Source organism: Lissotriton vulgaris, chromosome 1_1 (assembly GCF_964263255.1).
Source record: "Lissotriton vulgaris chromosome 1_1, aLisVul1.2, whole genome shotgun sequence".
NCBI classification, from domain to species: Eukaryota; Metazoa; Chordata; class Amphibia; order Caudata; family Salamandridae; genus Lissotriton; species Lissotriton vulgaris.
This window is the reverse complement of record NC_141685.1, coordinates 1,391,598,800-1,391,618,864: the sequence shown is the minus strand read 5'-3', so window position 1 is coordinate 1,391,618,864 and position 20,065 is coordinate 1,391,598,800. Positions and strand designations below refer to the sequence as shown.

The 20,065-nt window shown below is 43.5% G+C and overlaps 1 protein-coding gene across 2 annotated transcripts in view; it reads right to left on the bottom strand.

Moving 5' to 3' along the window:
- The window catches only part of LOC147750559 (uncharacterized), a 94,568-nt gene that overhangs the window by 14,331 nt on the left and 60,172 nt on the right, over window positions 1-20,065 (bottom strand). For both annotated transcript variants that reach the window (XM_086966910.1, XM_086966915.1), the window contains exon 6: window positions 19,878-19,976. In XM_086966910.1, coding sequence (XP_086823036.1) covers window positions 19,878-19,976 — 99 coding nt within the window. The remainder of the gene's footprint in view (window positions 1-19,877; window positions 19,977-20,065) is intronic.

Here is a 20,065-nt window from a genome sequence, read left to right as displayed (position 1 = left end):
CCCCTGGGCGCTTCCTATAATTGCGCTTTCCGGGGCGCTACCCTGGGTGCGCTCTGGGAGCGCTCCCCTCCCCCCCCCCCCCAAAAAAAAAAAGAATAAATAAAAAAAAATGGGGAAAATTGTATGGACTGGAAGCCCTATTTTTAAGTTGTTTTTACGAAAATTAACTTTGAAAAAATATATATTGGGATACATTGGGCTATATATATGTTAGTGCCCAAACGTAGCCCAATGTAGCCAAATATAGCCCAATGTAGCCAAAAGATGGCCACCAGAGACAAAAAAAAAATTGCCCAAATATCAGCCAGATGTAGCAGAACTGTAGCCCAATGACAGAATGTACCAGCATTAAAAAAAACCTATGAAATTCACTGAAAAAACCATAGGTTTCACACCAGTTATAGTTCGGAATTAGCATTTAAAAAACCTATTAAATTCACTGAAAAAACCAGAGGTTTCACACCAGTTATAGTTAGCTGGAAATTTTACTGACATAAAACCAATGAAATTCCCACGTTATAGTTATTCGGACTCACTATAACTTGCGCGTGCAATGCACTGCTGATGACAACATCCTTGTGACACAGTGACAGACCTCCTCTCACTGTAAAGTAACCTTTGAAACACATATTCAAAAATAGAAACTAACATTTTCAAAAAAGTGCATATACCCATACCAGTTACAACAACCAATTCAGTAATGCCATGTCATGAGTGATGTAATATGTGATGTCATCAGCAGTGCATTGCACGCGCAAGTTATAGTGAGTCCGAATAACTATAACGTGGGAATTTCATTGGTTTTATGTCAGTAAAATTTCCAGCTAACTATAACTGGTGTGAAACCTCTGTTTTTTTCAGAATATATATATATATATATATATATATATATATATATATATATATATATATTCACTGAAAAAACCATAGGTTTCAGGCCTTAGAAGTTAGGAATTAGCATTTAAAAAACCTTTGAAATTCACTCAAAAAACTATACGTTTTAGGGGTGTTCTAGTTAGCTGGACATTTCACTCATACAAAACCATTGAAATTGCGCCTATATAGTTAGTTGTACTAACTATATTTCCCGCGCCCGCAATCCACTGCTGAGGATGTCACATATTACATCATTCATGACATGGTCAGTGCAACAATGTTCCTGTTTCACCACTTCACAGTGAAATAGACCAGGTAAGGACCTCTTAACGTGACTTTTCTTCAAAGTAGGCAGAAAAAAGCAGCAATGATGAAACAAAAAGACATGGTGTCGTCCATGACGCGTTTCACTCTGCGTTTCACTCTGCGTTTCACTCCTAAATGGAGCTTGTTCACATAACACGCCCCGGCATGTGACCACAATTTATACTTAATACACAGGTGATTTGATTTAGGCAAAAAAAGTGCAGAAATAGAAATAAAAGAAAGACTAAAGTGTGCGCCATATTGCATGAGTCACAATAGTATGATGCCTGAAACAGTTTACCGATATGGACTCAAAAGTATTATAACCATTTGCTCAGTGTCAAAAGAGGTTGTAAAAAGACTTTGGATCAATATGTACATTATATACAAAGAAAAATTTCATGACACATCTAAATGTAAAAAATAACCGACAAGTGTCTTAATCAAATACATTATAGAGTCAAGTACAAAGAATTGACAAAAGATTGACAAGTGTCTAAATCTTATCCACAATTGGAAATGTCCATCATCAATAAATTTCATTTATATCCAAATTCAATATATCTATATATATATATACATACATACATTTACACATACACATACATATATAAGCCATCGGAAATAAAGGTATGAGAGGCTTACCTTATTGGAATAGGTGTCGCAATACTGCTTGCCTCACAGCCTTGTCAGCCTTATCAAGGCAATAATGCTTTGTGAAGGTGTGTCTGCTGGACCATGTTGCTGCTCTTCAGATGTGCTGAATGGGCACACCAGCAAACAGAGCTGTGGCGGTGAAGACAACTCTGGTAGAGTGAGCTTTAACTTTGTCTTGCTGTGGTTTCCCTGCTTGTCTGTGACAAAATTGGAAGGAGGATGCAATCCATCTGACAATGGTTGGTCTCTTTAGAAACAGGACAATCCTGTCTGAGGTTTCTCTATGCCGCAAATGACTGATCCCCTTTGCGGATATGATGGGTTTTGTGCAAATAGAACTTGAGACATCTTTTATTGCCCAAAGAATGCCATGACTTCTCTGCAACAGTTTGTGAATTTGAGAAGAATGTCCGTAGCACTACCAGCTCAGTTAAGTGTAAGTCCAAAGGGTCCTTTGGGTTAAATCTGGGATTGGTCCGAAGAAGGAAAGGCTCTTTCATGGTAAATGTCTTGAATGTCACTAACTCTGTCATGGCAGATGTCAGAGCTAGGAGAAGTGAGGTATTGCAATTCCACCTTGTGAATGTGCTTGAATGGAGATTTCATGAGTTTACCTAGAACCTCATTCAGGAGGCACGATGGTGGGGGTCTCTTCACTGGAGGAAATGTCCTAAATAGACCTTTTAGGAATTGCTTTATGATTCTGTTGGACCACAAATATGGTGCATCACTAGAATGTCCAAATCTGGAAATTGCTGTAAGATGTACTCTAATGGAAGAATGGGTTAATTTGGATTTTGCTAAATGGAGTGAATAGAGGAGAATTTGCTTGGGTGATGAGAAAGCGTTAATTTTGGGTTCTGTACACCAGATGCAAAAACGCTTCCATTTGCATTTGTAGGTTTTATTAGTGGTCTCTGCCCTGGCTTTTACAAGTATTTCTCTGCAGTCTGAAGGACTATCTAGCATGGCAAACTCATTGAACTGATAAGTGTAGCGATGTTGGGTTGGGATGATGCACCTGACCCTGGTTCATTGTCAGCAGCATTGGTATTGGTTTGAGATGAACGTGAGGTTGTTCTGACAGGAGCAGGAGCTCTGTGAACCAAACCTGTCAGGGCCACCTTGGAGAAGAGGAGGACATGGCGAGAACCTTTGGGATATATAGGATCGGGGAAAAGCATAAGCTTAGATTCTTGACAGTCGCATCGAAAAACGCATTTCCCCCAAGAACCTTCCTGGTGATGCCAACTTGCAAAGAATTGACATTTTGTTTCGCATTTGTAACAAACAGGTGTACGTTTGGTTTGTCCCAACAATGGAATAGGTTGCAGAGAGAGTCATGGTTGGGCTACCACTCGTGGCAGGCGATGTTGGTCTTGCTTAATGAGTCTGCAAGGATATTTGAGACTCCTGGCATGGTTCTGCTCTGAGCGTTTTGTGATGTAGCAGATCCCAGTTCCAAATCTTCTGTGCTTGAAGAGATAGCGCTGGTGACCTTGTGCCTCCCTGCTTGTTGATGTAAAATATGCTGGTGGTATTGTGTGTATGAATGAGCACCAATGATTGTGCCTTCTAGAGGAGAAAAGATCTTAACAGCAAAGTGATGGCTCTCAGTTCCAGCAGATTTATGAGCAGTTTTGCTTCCTTGGAATCCCATTTTTCGCTGATCTTTAGGACCGCAAGATGAACACCCCAACATGCCAGCGACACATCTGTCACTATGACATACTTGGGAATTTAAGCCAGAAATTATAGACCCGTGGATAGATTTGATGTCTGTTTCCACAAAAGCATGGCTCGTGTCATTGTTGGAGTGATGTGAAAGATGTCCTCTAATGTGCCTTGGGCCTGCTGCCATTGCTTGTCGAATTCCCCTTGGAGTGGCCACATACGTAGAAGACAGTTCGGAATGAGGTGACTGCACAAAGAAATCATTCCAAGGATGGATTTCTATATACGGACAGAAACAGACTTTTTTGTGGACAATCTTTTTGCCAGTTGTCGAATATTTATTTATCAGTCTTGTGATGTGAAAGCTTTGCTCTGGACAGTGTCCAAGAATGCTTCCAAGAATGCCAATGTTGTTGTCGGATTCAAGTGAGATCTCTGGTTGTTGACTAATAGACCTGGTCTGCAGAATAATGTTAGACGGGTTCTTGTGGCCTTTACTGTTTGTTGTTGTGTCTGTGCCTTTATCAGCCAATTGTCCAGGTATGGAAAGACCTGAACTCCACCCTGTCTGAGATAGGCCACCACCAGAGCTAAGACTTTGTTGAAAATGTTGTGTGGTGATTTTAGTCCGAATGGAAGGACTGTAAACTGGAAATTGGTCCCAGCTACCTTGAATCACAGAAGCCTGCGTGGTTTCAGGTGACATGGTACATGAAAGTGTGTGTCCTGAAGATCTAAGACCATTACATGATCTGATGGACTGAGAAGGTGAAGTATATCTTGGAACGTCACCATGCGGAAAGTTGGTTTCTTCTGGAATTTGTTCAATTTGCAGAGGTCTAGAATCGGGCACCAATCTCCTGACCTCTTGAGAATGAGGTAGAAGCGAGAGTAAAACCCTATGCCTCTCTGTGGTTTCAGGACTACTTCTATCGCTCCTTTTCTTAGCATGGTGGATACTTCCATGAGGAGCTGTTTCAGGTGTGGTGGAGGGGGTCCATTTCGCGGGGTGTTTGGCGGTGTTTTGATGAACTCCAGGGAATGACTCCTGGGGATCACATTGAGCACCCAATTGTCTGATGTTACAGGGATCACTGATGGAAATTATGTGAAATCCGACCCTCCAGTGGAGTGGGTAAGTTGTGTGGGGTTGCCGGCATTATTCAGGGGTCACTGCTTTCTGTTGGATTCTCTGCCTTGGGAAGAGATCTTTCCTCTAGTTGCGTCTTTATAGGCTGCCATTGGTGGTTGTCTGTAATTCTGTTGCCATAGAGGATATTGTTGACGGTATGGAGTGTGACAAGACAGGTATTGGTTTCTGTAGGATGGATAACCACCTCTATAGGAATATGTTCCTCTGCCTAGCTCCTCAAAAGGGCTCTTTCCGAAACTGAAGAGTTCCCGGGGACTTGGCAGTGTTTGTATCAGCCTTGATGGACTGGAGCGCCTTATCCACATTCTTACCAAATGATTCGCCATCAAAAGGTAAATCTGGTATTTTAATTTGGACATCTGGGCGGATAAATGTGGCTTTTAGCCATCCTTGTCTACATAGAAGTGCCGCACCAGTGAGCTGTCTGAATCCTGTAGCTGAGACCTCAATAGCACAATCTATTATCTCAGCTGATTCTCTTTCTTGGAGGATCTAACAGGCTTCTATTTTGGCCTCTTCATGCAAGAGTTCAACGTATGTGGAAAGGTCGGACCACATTTGGTAGTAGTAGTGGCCTAATATTGTCAAAGAGTTTGCCGTCCTAACTGTTGTGGTTGCCACAGAAGAGAATATTATAGAGCCTGTGATCATCCTTGTCAGGAGGTGCTGAGATTGAAGTGGATGGATTCTTGGAGCGACGTTGGGCCACCTGGGATACAACTGAGTCTGGTTGGTCAATCAAGCATGTTGGAGAGCCTTCAGGTGCTTTGTATTTTTTTTATTAAACCTGGGGACGTCAGCAGATACTATAGCTGGATTACACCTGATTTTAAGGCCTTCTTTCCAAATAAGGTCAATGATAGGGATAGCTCGAACAGATTTTTTGGTGAGCTCTTTAAAATCAGTAAGGAAACAATCTGCTTATTTAGTGAGAATCGGAAGCTCAAACCTCTTGGCAGCTCTTTCCATCAGATTATGGAATCTTCTGATATCCTCTAGCGGGGAATCTGTTGGTGGCAGTACTGGAGGAGATGGACATGGAATTAGATAACCATCTTGTTAGGGACTGAGTCAGTGTCCCTTGTCGATGGGTCCTTCGTCATCGATGGTTCCTTTATCGACGGCTCCCTTGTCGTGAATCTCTCGTCAACGGTTATTCCTTTGTCAACAGGTCCCTCGCCGATGGGTTTCGTCTCGTTGGGCTTAAGGGATGGGCCACAAACGTGAACGATTTTGTCGACGGAACCGCTGTTGGCGACTGCTTAAGGATTTTCGCTTTTACAATAGTCATCGACGACAACGGCGATGATGAAATGATCATGGGCATCGCAGCTGTAGTGAACCTTGACAGTGAAGTCATGGTAGCCATCGTTGACGCCATCATCGATGAGGAACTTAACTGTGTCATCACCGAAAAATTGAATTTCGAGACGGAAATCTTTTAGCTTGATTTCTTTGCCGATAGTAATGATTATGAGGCATTCTTAGCCTGAGCCTTTTTTCAGGAAAGAAGAAGTAGGCTCAGAATGAATCTTTTCTGAGGATTTTTTCCTTTTTTTGAGGAAGATGGATGTTCCTCATGTGTTTTTTAAATGGCCTGACGAACTATGGTGACATTTTTTCATAGCTTTACGTGGTGATGCTGAAGACAGTTTTCCACCGGATCTATCCCATTTCTTGGATATCACAGTCTTTGAAGACTCATGGCTTTCCTCCTCAGAAGAGGGCATTCCATTGTTTTAAGCTTCTGGATCCTTAGAAAAAGTCTACCTTCCCGGTCTTTAAGTGGTTTCTGTGAAAAGGGGTGACAAATCTTGCAATCTCTAACTTTGTGCTCCGGATAGAGGCAATATATGCATTCTTTATGTGGGTCATCAGAATGGAGCCTTTTTTTCCCCACAAGTGTCACAATGTCCAGTCAATATATATATATATATATATATATATATATATATATATATATATATATATATATATATATATATATATATATATATATATATATATATATATATATATATATATTACCTACTGGCGGTCGCCAGTAGGTATATATAGTTAGAATTTTCAAAAGTCCCATAGACAAAAAATCCTATGTTTAATAACTTTGGCGTTTGTGGACGGAATCGGCTGAAATTTTCAGGAAAATGGCACATTTTGTTTCTGAGCAGCCCCTGAAAATTTGGGGGGGTTTCGTCAAGGGGGGGCCGAGAAAAAAGGGGGGTCCCAAAACTCGTTTTTCCCATGTTAATTTCCATAGGGCCTTTGGCCTTACTTTTAGCTCGAACGGCAGAATGGATTTGCACGAAACTTGGCAAAATTGTAGGGACCGTTAGCCCGATGTGCCTTTGCTAGGTCTCAATATATGTGCTCCAGTGGATTTTGAGAAATTAACGTTCAAAACAAGATATATATCTGTAACAGCGCTCCGGGCTGCGCTCCGGTCCGCTTACTTTTCGCGAAACGGAACTTTGCGATGCGAAGCTGATTGGCTCCCCGGTGTCTGTCAACATTCTAAACAGTCCTGAGCGGCCGCCATCTTATCTCTCGGTAGGATCGAGAGAGAAGAAGAGGTGAAAAACCAAGGGGGAATTTAATGAAAGGGGGCAAGGTATACCCCTCTTGACCCCCTAGGAATGTTGTTGGGGTTATTAAAGGGTACCGTGGGGAAAATAAAAAATAAAAAAAATTTTCACGGTAGAAGCGCTTCACGGGCCGCGAACTGGGCCGCAAACTGGTAGCGAAACGGGAATTCGCCATTTTGTGCTTCGTTTTAATTAAATTACTAGGTATAAGGGGGTGCGGGAGACGTATCCTAATCCCTTATGTTTTCTGAGGGTGGCTGAGGAGGCTCATATATGTTGATACATGTCTTCCAGCGGCTGTGCGTGAGCTTTTTTTTTTTTTTGCTGCGTGACGTCTGTTAACGTTCGATTCGATGGAAATCAGGAAGTGTTGACCGCCAATTTGTCAGTGCGATAAAATATTTTGTTATAAATGAATCCTTATTGATAAACATTGTCTGCGCCATCTTGCCTTTTTTCCAATGCCACAATTTTGTCGTGCACGGCAGCCATTTTAGATGCCAGGCCGGTCCCAGGCTATCACCTAGCCCTGCGGATGTAGTTTATGACCCCAGCTGTAGAGAATCCAGACATGCCAACCCTCCCGATTCAGGCGTGAGACTACTGATTTCAGTGCTAGTCTCCCGCCTCCCGATTTCTGCAAGCAAAAACCCGGGGGCATATTACCAACAACTAGCGATAATTTTTGTCTCTAACTTGTTTAGAGACAAAAATTATCGCCGCACATCGGCGATTTTTATCGCAGATAAACCTTGCTATTAGCAAGGTTTATCGCAAATGCGATAAAAAACGGCCGCAATGCATGAATATCGCTGAAAAGTCAGCGATATTCATGCATTATCGAGCCAATGCTCTTAGCCATGTTATCCACCTCCCTTTGGATAACATGGCAAAGAACTGCTCAGGGCAGGTGTTAGCTTTTTGAGATATTCGCGCTTAGCGCGAATATCTCCAAAAGTTGGTAATAGGAGATAGCGATGTTAGGGACTGTTTCCAGTCGCTAACATCTTGGCACGCCCACTTTGCATGTCATTAGTGATAAATATCACTGACATGCAAAGCGGGGCCCAAGATGGTCGCTATCTCCTTTTAGCTGTCACTAACTGGTGTTAGCGACAGCTTGGTAATAGGGAGATAATTTTATCTCCGCTTTCTTGGCTTTTAAAGCCAAAAAAGCGGAGATAAACCCCCTTGATAATATGCCCCACGATTCCTCGGGGGTTTCAGCTGACAAGGCTTGGTATTGTGTTACGTGGTAATTCTTCCAGGAAACGTCAGAGGGTCGATGCAGGGGTTCTAGAAGGGGTGATAAACCATTTAAGCCTCATGAACAAGCGCATGGTCTTTTAAAGATCTGTGAAGTACTTGTGGTGGCGGTGTGTGTGTGTCCTCTTTCAGGAGCGGGCGGGGGGGGGGGGGCACTGCCAGCAACTTGCCAGGCCAGGCAGTGTTCAACACTTGCATCACCCTTTCTCTGCCTGCTATTGCGCTCCATGCTTCGGAAAGGTAAGAAAAAGAACGTGCATTTGAGTTTGAAATGTCCGATCCTGTAGCAGTACACTTGCAAAGCCCACACATGACAATAACCCGATTCAAGGCCCCATTCACCCGATTTTTTAAAAATATATAGCACTCCAACAAAGTAGGATTATAAAACTTTATTAACTTTTAAATATAACGAACGGAACAAAAACTGTAACAAACATTTAAACATTTTTGACAAAAAAAAGCAACAATGGTCAGAAGCTGTCTTTTGTGCGAATAGTCCCAAGGCAGCACAACGTGCTGAGTTCTGGACGGCACCCACTGGTTTTTGGGATCCTACAATGCAGCTCAGAAAAACAGCGTGGGGCGTCCCGGGTGGTGCGGGGGGAGGCCTCGTCAGTAGCGGTCTGTTGTGCGAATAGTCCCAAGGCAGCAGAACACGCTGAGATGTGGATGGCACCCAGGTGATGTCCAGTAAACTGCCGCACTGGTTTTTGTATCCTACAATGCTGCTCCGAAAATTGGCGTGGGGCGGCCCGGGGGGGGGCGTGGGGGAGGCGGCGTGAACGGGCCTCCCCAGGTGGCGGCCATCCAGCTGAGTTGCGCCCGCTCTTGCGGCTACAGCGTCTCGCTCACCATGTAGTTGAGTTGCTCCCACTCTTGCAGTGCAGCGATAGGCGGCTGCCACAGGACTCTTAAAATGGCGGCCGGCTCTTCGGTTTTGGGCCTGGTCCACTAAAATGGCCCTGGGACACCTTGGAACTCGGACGCTTGCCTGCTAGGGCTTGGGCTCCATTCTCGAAAGCGTCCCCTCAGCCGTGAAGATTCTACAAAAGTCTTGGGGGCCCTCGACTCCTGCAGGCTTCCGGTGGGGAGCGGCTGCCATGATTGCTCACGGAATGACCACGACGGAGCCACGAGATGGTGGTGCTCTCATGCTGACGCCAGCTTCATTCTGAATCATCCAGAAACAAGGTGGGGCTTTCATCGTTTGGGAAAAAAAAATGTTCTAAACCAATGAAAAGTGTTATTTTTAGGTCATATGACCAAGCCTTCCATCTTTAGGAAACCAAAAGTAAAATGAACCAATGAAAAGTTTTATAAACAAGTCACATGACCTGTTATGCGGCATAGGGCTACAAAAAGCGTAGAAAATCCGTTGGCACGTGAGGCGGCGTCAGTAGCGGACCGATGTGCGAATAGGCCGAAGGCAGCACAACGCGCCGAGATCCGGATGGCACCGAGGTGGTGTCCAGCAAATTGCCGTACTGGTGTGGCCATCCTACAATGCTGCGCCGAAAGACGGCGTGTCCAGCTGAGTTTCGGTCACTCTTGCGGTACAGTGACTCGAACGCGCCGAGATCCGGATGGCACCGAGGTTGTGTCCAGCAAGTTGCCGCACTGGTGTGGCCATCCTACAATGCTGCGCCGAAAGTCGGCGTGGGGTGCCCCGTTGGCTTATGAGGTGATGTCAGTAGTGGACCGATGTGTGAATAGGTCGGAACCAGCATAAGGCGCCAAGATCCGAATGGCAAGTCCTGGATGTTGAGTGCCATAGTTGAGAGTCCTGCAACATAAAGTGATCGATAAGAATCTGATAATCAGGCGTATCGGCGACTAAGACAGCAGTCCGAGTCTCTTTTACTCAACGGCTCCGTCATGGAACGAAGAAACACCCTTTTTCTCGAAAAAGGAATATATTTTACTTGCAGGACAGTTGTAAATTTTCCGGGAAAGTACATTAGCCTGGAATATTATAACATATATGTTTAAAAAAAAATAATGTTCGAAACCAATAAAAAGTGTAATTTTTAGGTCATATGACCAAGCTTTTCATCATTAAAATAACAAAAGTAAAATGAACCAATGAAAAGTTTTATTAACAAGTCACATGACCTGTTATGCTTACGTTACGCGCTGCGCGCCGCGCCCCGGATCACTTCCGGGTGCGCTAACGCGGCGTGTCATATAACGCATTACGCGACAACGTAGATCAAGAATATAGTCAAAATGTCTCCACCAACCAGCGTTCGGAACACAACCCCTTTCAGCAGTCCAAAAAGTTCTGTTAAATGACAACAGAGGGGACAGGCAACAAGAACCATCAGTCAAATAGGGGAGGGCAAATTCTTCTCTACCGGGTCATGTTGGGGCGCTACCGGAACTGATCGAATTGGTAGTCTACAGTGTTTCTGGATGTTTCAGACTAAAGCTGGCGTCAGCATGAGAGCACTACCATCTCGTAGCTCCGTCGTGGCCATTCCACGAGCAGACATGGCAGCCGCTCCCCACCAGAAGCCTGCAGGAGTCGGGGGCCCCCAAGACTTTTGTAGAATCTTCACGGCTGAGGGGACGCTTTCGAGAATGGGACCCAAGCCCTATCAGGGAAGCGTCCGAGTTCCAAGGTGTCCCAGGGCCATTTTAGTGGACCAGGCCCAAAACCGAAGAGCCGGCCGCCATTTTGAGAGTCCTGTGGCAGTCGCCTATCGCTGCACCGCAAGAGCGGGAGCAACTCAACTACATGGTGAGCGAGACGCTGTAGTCGCAAGAGCGGGCGGTAAACAGCTGAATGGCGGAAGAGGCACAGTGTAGCAAAAGCGGGCGGAATGGCAACTAAAACGGTAAAGGGGCGCCCCACTACAGCGTGTCTTCAGGTCAAACGGATCGTGGGACAAAGTCCAGAATAGAAGAGTCATCAAAAGGCAAAAAGTTCCGCCGGACCCCGGGAGCCGGTCGCCTATGTCGGGGGCGATCTCAGGCTACACCAGTGCTATAAGACTTGGGGAGGGGGTCGGAGCCAAGCGTCTTCTCCGAGTCCGTGCCATCACACCGCCCCTCGGGGGCCTCCGTCAAGCGGTTTAGGGAGGTACCATATCACATTGTTTTCAAATGCAGTCAGGTCCACAAACGACACTCACTTACTTTGAGAATAGTGAAGCTGCAGTAGGTGGAAATAAGCTTCAGACAGTGTTACAAGCGCTGCTCAGAACTCTGAACTATGGCACCCAACATCCAGAACTTATGCCATTTGAGAATGGCAGTGACATTGAAGCAACTCAGGGACCAAAACCATTAACGTACTTTCACGTATGAAAATCTTACTTGGGGAGGGGGCAGGAGCGAAGCGCCCCCTCCCAGTCCGCGCCACCACACCGTATGTTGAAAATCTGAAGCCATCGTTCTACAAACTCAACCAACCTTGGATGGAAAAATCTAGGAAAATGTACAAACTGAAAACCAGTTTTGGTCTGCATAGCATCAGTAGCAACGCTTGCTATCAGAGTGCATGAGTTTCATTCTCGATCGATTGAGCTAGCCGGATCGGGCAATAAAAAGTATAAAATAGTTATGTAAATAGTTATTTAATAAAATGTTTTACCCCGTTTCTTTGCTGGTGTGTTGTCTATATTTTTAATATTTGCATAGGGTTTGTCGTTATTTTGGGCGGGGTGGGTGACGGAGCCGAGCTGTCTTGCAGCCCTCATGGTGTGGAGCTCAGTTCATCTCACTATTTTCGTATTTCTCATGAAGGGTTGTTCCTAATATTTCTATTTTAGCGAGGTCAAAAAGAGATCCAATTAGTGGCCTACTGATTTTGCTCGATTAATTTTATTTTTTTACACGATTTTTCACTATCTGCAAAGACTAAACAGAGTATTGCGACTTTGTGCTTGTTTGTAAATAGAGAATGAACCAAAGAGAATCAATTGTAAAACAGTAAATGCTTGGATAACAATCAATCAAATGGAGAGACAAGCAGGCACGACGGATTACAACGGGGGTAAAGGCCTGCGTTAACTACTCTTCACTATCTGCAAAGAGAGAGTACTACTAAGAGAAAAGAGGGGAGGGGGGCAGCGTTCAAAGCACATCAGCGTGCATAAACACGAAAAAGTTTTTACCTATCACGTACTTGACATTTTACAGCTTTTGATATTTGCTATTAAAAAACCAATGAAATTCACTGAAAAAACCATAGGTTATAGGCCATATATAGTTAGGAATTTGCATTTACAAAACCTTGAAAATTCACTGAAAAAACCATTGGTTATAGACCATATATAGTTAGGGATTAGCCTTTTCAAAACCTTATTTTACTCACACAAAACCATTGAAATTTCATATATAGTTAGTTCCACTAACTATATATCGCGCACCCGCAATCCACTGCTGATGATGTCACATATTACATCATTCATGACATGGTTAGTGACATCACTGATGACATCACTGATGACATCTCAAATGACATCACTGATGACATCTCAAATGACATCACTGATGACATCTCAAATGACATCACTGATAAAATCACTGATAACATCTCATTTGACATGACTGATCACATCACTGATGATATCATTCATGTGATAATACCATGAACCTCTTCAGACTCTAATATAACCTTAGATACAATCAGTGTAAACAGACAGTCACAGACTGTCACTCATCCATGGAGTTACTCACACACCTAGTCAGTTATGCAAAAAATCAATCACACCTCCATTTTCTCAACTATACAGTTATACACACCTTACTTATTCAAACATATACTAACACATATTTACTTTACTCTCTTATACAATCCCTGATACATGTTCACAATGATCCATACAGCCACTCACACATTCACTGGCTCTTATGCACAGTTATTTATATATGTCAACTCTCACATGTACTGTGTTTTACATATGTACTTACTTTGACATGTAGCACTGAGATATCCATTCACTCACTAATACACTCATGCACAGTCAACCGCCCATACAGCTGTTTCCACATGCACTTTTGAACCCATACATATAGTGAATCAACTACTCACACATCTATGTACAGAGTCACACACCTCCCAGCCACCCATACACACACACTCAGTTTCCCATACAAATACTTGGACAACCAATGAATAACCCATACAGTTACTCATATAGCTACTGATCAACATATGCAGCAGTTTGTAGAACAACAGATATAATGATGCACAAATTAAAACAGTTTAGTCACTAACCCATGCACTCAGTGAGACACATTTAATCACTCACTCATACAGTCAGTCATGCACCTACTAAATCCTTCATCCAGACACTTATACATCCACTCATTCTTCAATATGTAAGACATATTTTAACTTTACAGAAACATACAGTCACTGGATGTTGTCATCAGTCATGTCATCAGTGATGTCATTTGAGATGTCATCAGTGATGTCATCAGTGATGTCACTAACCATGTCATGAATGATGTAATATGTGACATCATCAGCAGTGGATTGCGGGTGCGCGATATATAGTTAGCGGAACTAACTATATATGAAATTTCAATGGTTTTGTGTGAGTAAAATAAGGTTTTGAAAAGGCTAATCCCTAACTATATATGGTCTATAACCAATTGTTTTTTCAGTGAATTTTCAAGGTTTTGTAAATGCAAATTCCTAACTATATATGGCCTATAACCTATGGTTTTTTCAGTGAATATATATATATATATATATATATATGTGTGTGTGTGTCTGTGTGTGTGTGTATATACATATACGGTTATATATACAAATATATATATATTTTTTTACCTACTGGCGGTTGCCAGTAGGTTGTTATAGTCAGGACCTTGTTACTATCCAAAAAGCGTTTTTTCTTTTGCCATTATCTTTGGCACAGTTTGACAAATCTTCGCAAATTTTTCAAAACTAATGGTTCACTCAGGTCAGCTCTTGTCTTGAAAGGTTCGGGGTGATTCGTGAAGCGAGGGCCGAGAAAAAAGGGGGTCCCAAGACACGTTTTCTCCATGTTAATTTCCATAGGAGCTTTAGACACGACTAGAGCCTGAACTGCTGAACGGAATGACACCAAATTTGGCAAAAATTTAGCTATTGGTTCAGAAAGCGACCTTTTTTGTTTTTTAAAGGTATAAATCCATTCAGTAGTTCCTGAGAAATTACAAAAAATAAAAATATCATTATATGAGGGCCGTGGAGGATTCGCGAACCTTCTCGACCATGAGCGTCATTCTGATTGGCCTCCAACACTCCAAACCAGAATGTGTTGGCAGCCATCTTGTGACCCGGTAAAAAACAAGAAAAGGGGGCAGGGTAGAAACACCTTGACCCCCCGTCCCGAGACCGCCATCTCCCCGGGGCTTTAAATTGTTTTGGGCGGGGGGACCTTGCAGGCCCTCCCAAGCCCCGGGACCACCACCTTCCCGGGGCTACATGACTTAAATGTGGGGAGGCCACGTGCACCTCACATCCCTGGGGACCACCACCTCCCTGGGGCTACATGATTTAAATGCGGGGATCCACACGCCCGCCCACACTGCCCTGGGGACCACAACCTCCCGGGGCACGGTTGAGTAAAATGGGGGGTCCTTTGCTGACCCCTGGGGACCACCACCTCCCCGGGCTTTAATCAGTTAGGAGGGGGCTACGCGGCCCCCTCCTGGAGCCCTATATGGCCTTTGGGACCGCCACCCCCAGTGCTGTTTCCTGTAATGTGCCGGGGTGCCCACCCCCAGGACACTGCTGTTTGCTATGGCAGGGTGGGAGTACGGCTCCCGCCCTGCCATAGCAAACACTACTTTGCTTCTTGGAGGAAAAAGCAGGAAACCTGATCTCGCTTCGAAGAAACAAAGCAGAATTGCTTTTGGGCAGAGGGAGCTGCATGTCAGCAGCTCCACTTGCCCAGAAGCAATGCGAGCTCTAGCAGTAGGCGGGGAGCCGGCTGGGACAGCGGGGACATTGGGGCTCCCCCACTGTCCCAAACGTGTGGCAGGCCCCGAGGGATGGGGACCCCGGGGCCAAAAGTAGCCCAGGGGAGGGGAGCCATGTGGCCCCCCTCCCATAAATAATAAAAAAAATAACAAGGCCAGACCCCGGGGGATGGGGTCCCCGGGGCCAGAAGCGGCACCTCTTGCCAATTTCTGTATCCCTCTTACCGCTTTCTGCACCCCTGTTCTCTCTTTCTGCACCTTTTTGTGCCTGTTTCTGCACCACTCCTGCCTCTTTCGGCACCTCTGTTGCTTCTTTCTGCAATTCTCTTGCTCCTCTCTGTACCTTCTTGCCTCTTTCTGAACCCCTTTTGCCTGTGTGCACCTCTCCTGCCTCTTTGTGCACCTGTCTTGCCGTTTTCTGTACCCCTCTTGCCTCTTTCTGCACCTTTGTTGGTTCTTTCTGCACTGCTCTAGCTTCTTTATGCACCTGTTTCAAATTTCTGCATCCCTCTTGCCTCTTTCTGCACCCCTCTTCCTGCACCTCTGTTGCCTATGTCTGCACACCTAGTCCCTCTTTCTGCACCAATTTTGCCTGTTTCTGCAACTCTCTTGCTTCTTTCTGCAGTTCTCTTGCTTCCTTCTGTACCTCACTTGTCTCTTTCTGCACATCTCTTGCTTCTTTCAGCACCCTTCTTCCATTTTTCTGCACACCTCTTGCCTCTTTCTGTACCTCTCTTGCCTCTTTCTGCACATCTATTGGTTCTTTCCACACTTCTCTCTCCTCTTTCTGCACCCCTTTTGCCCGTTTCTGCAAGTCTCTTTCCTCTTTGTGCAGTTCTCTTGCCTCCTTCTACACCTCTGTTGCCTCTTTCTGTACCCCTCTTAGCTCTTTCTGCACCCCTGTTGCTTCATTCTGCACTTCACTTGTTTCTTTCTGCACCCCTCTTGCCTCTTTATGCACCCTTCATCCCTCTTTCTGCACCCTTCTTGCCTCTTTATGCACCTCTGTTGGTTCTTTGTGCCCTTCTCTTGCTTTTTTCTGCATCTTGTTTGCTTTTTTTCTGCAACCCTCTCGCCTCTTTCTGCACGTCTGTTGCTTATTTCTGAACTCCTCTTGCTTCTACCTTTTTATACACAAATTTACAGAGTATGCTGTTTGAAACACAGGTATTCAAGTATTTGTATGTTTATTTTTATGTAACGTGTCACTAGGTAAAAGCAGAGACACAGACCTGCATACCTTCACAAACTTGGTCAGACTTACAACGTGATATGCTTAGGATTGCAGTTTTAGATTTGGTTAGCAGGCCTAACATTCTGAGCAGTCGATTAATAGAGAACCTTCAAGAGAAAAGTGAGGTTTAAGACATCTTGGGAGAAGGTTTAGTGATTAGGCTACTTTGTATAAGTCTGTTGTAAGGTACAGTCAAAGTAGGCCTCTTTCTGCACCTCTGTTGATTCTTTCTGCACATCTCTTGGTTCTTTCTGCACCTTTCTTCCTCTTTCTGGACTTCCGTTTCCTCTTTCTGCACTTCTCTTGCTTCTTTCTGTGCCTTTCTGCGCATGTCCTACTTATGTAGGCATATTTAGAAATTAGCATTTAAAAAACCTTTGAAATTCACTGAAAAAAACAGAGGTTTCAGGGTTGTCATAGTTCGCAATTTTCATTTAAAACCCTTTGAAATTCACTGGAAAAAAACATAGATTTCATGGACGTTCTAGTTAGTTGGACATTTCACTCGTACAAAACCAGAGAAATTCGGCCATTATATTTAGTCGAGCTAATTATAATTTGCGTCCCCGCAATGCACTGCTGATGACATCTCATATTACATCACTCATGACATGGTCAGTAACATTACTGATGACATCTCAAATGACATCACTGATGACATCATCCACATGATCATCTGATGAACCTCCTCACACACTAATACACTTTTGATACACGCACTCTAAAATACAGACTACCATTCTCGAAACCATAGACACACCAATACCAGTTAATACATACCCACTCCTGATTCATAGGTCTACACACATCCACTCACTCACTCATACAGTCACTCAATCATGCAGTCACTCATCAATACAGCCTCTGATATAGGCACTCATACACCCATACAGACACTCACACAACACCACTCACCCCTAGTTACTCACACACCTAGTCAGTCATGCAAAGAATCAATCAATCACACTCCCATTTACCCACCGATAGTTATACACACACCACCTCACTGTACCTCACTTATTCATACAGAAACTAACACATACTTACTCTCTTATACAATCACTGACACAAGCACTCATCCATACAGCCACTCTCAGAATCACTCACTCTCACATATAGTCAGTTATATACTCCAGCAATCACATATACTGCCTTTCACATATATAGTTACTTACACATATACTACTGAGACATCCATTCACTCACCACCACAGCCATATGTACACCCACTCACCCATACAGCCCCTCGCAGATGCACTCATGAACCCATTCACCCACTGAATCACCCACTCACATCCATGCAGGGAGTTACACCCCCACCCACCCACAGACACTCAGGCACCCATACAGGTACTCAGACAACAAATCATTAACCCATATAGACACTCATGTAGCTACTCACAAACCCATGCAGCGACTTACACAGCAACTGACAGACTGATACAGACATTCACAAACATTAGTCTTTCACCCATGCATTCACTAAGACACATTTAATCACTCACTTATACAGTCAGACACACACCCACTAAATCATCTATTCATACACTCATACACCCACTCATTCTTCAATACACCTTGGCGTGTATATATTTATATGTATATATATATAAAACATACTTAAACTTTTCAGAAACACACAGTCACTGGATGATGTCATCAGTGATGTAATTTGAGATGTAATCAGTGATGTCACTGACCATGTCATGAGTGATGTAATGTGACATCATCAGCAGTGCATTGCGGGGGCGCAAGTTATATTTAGCTCAACTAACTATAACGGCCGGATTTCTCTGGTTTTGTACAAGTGATATGTCCAACTAGAACGTCCCTGAAACCTGTGATTTTTTTCAGTGAATTTTTAAGGTTTTTTTAAATGCTAATTTCTAACTATAACATCCCTGAAACATATGGTTTCATATATATATATATATATATATATATATATATATATATATATACACACACACACACATATACACTCACACCCATACACACACACATATATATGTGTATATGAGGTTCTGAAGAGAATACTTCTCAAAGATTGAAGTATTTGGCAACCGAGCAGAGCTCAGGGAGACTCCCATCAAACAACGTACGGTAGAAGGAGGGCGTGTTGTAGAGGGTTCTGTCACCTGATTGGCTAAAGTTAGTTAGTTTGGTCCTTTTTTATAAAGGACATAGGCTATAGAACAAATGGGCCCTTGCCATTAGTGCCTTTTATAGCGAAACACATTGCTTTATTATGGCACCGTGGAACTCCCAATTTGACGACGGAGAATAGTTCAAGCATGTGAATCTCTAAAACTTCCATTACTGGAGAATTCTTCCTCGCTTTCGGCTGTGTCCCTTCTATGATGCGACTTTCCCCTCCTTGCCGTGTCAGATTCCTTTCTCAACAATAACATTCCAGCTGCATGCTTAACATTCATGGCTTCAAGCTAAATCAATCCTCACAGGCGGTAGCTGCCAATACCAGTTAAGCACCATTCTGGCAAAACTTACTTGTAATAGCCACCGAGACATGAGTTCTTGTTTCACATACCATCTAATCCAGTTAACACACTAATTTCCCTTTTTTTCCTCACAATTTCAGCATTCTATTGGTCACATAAGACAAAGGTTGAGGGCCAATTCTGCCCTCTGCACAGGATCCCATACTCGCTGCCACAAATAATGCAGTGTCCTTGAATGAAATCTGACAGCACATATATGTGGAAATTCTTTAATAAGGTTCCTGCCGCCTCCAAATGACCTGACGGTACTAATGGCTCACAGCAACTGCCATACTTCTAAGCAGGAAAAATGCAATCTACCTTTGTCAGGGTCAACAACAAAAAACTCCAAATTACAGGCAATTGAAACTAGATTTGTATTTTTTCTAACGCTTACTACAAAGGTTTAGAAGATGGTGGAAAAGTGGCTACTACCGCAGCAAGTAATTTATGAATTACTCGTTAGACAAAGAATGAGCAGGCTCAATGTAGCATACAGAGTCCTAGGTGCATTCAAGATGTGTTTTGCCTCCTGGTGGGAACTGAGACTTTAAAAAAAAGTGTGAATATTCTTTTGTATGTAGAGCGAAAAATGACGAGCGAAGATTCTAATTTAACATCTTTGAAGAGATGCGTGGAGCTTGTTCTTCTGACCTGTTACTAAATAACTTCAAGTTCTAAGTAGCCATGTTAGAATCACTCACCTGTAGAATGTCTAGTGCTTTCCATTTTCTCACAGGCCTGAGGGTTAAAGCAGTAGGTTCTGTCCTCTTCTTTTATGTGTCGTGAAACCAGCTCATATCCTGTTATACAAAATATTTACATATATCTCAATAAACAACAATCTAGGATTCTATAGGATATAGTTCAAAAGAAAACATTCCTTCTGGAG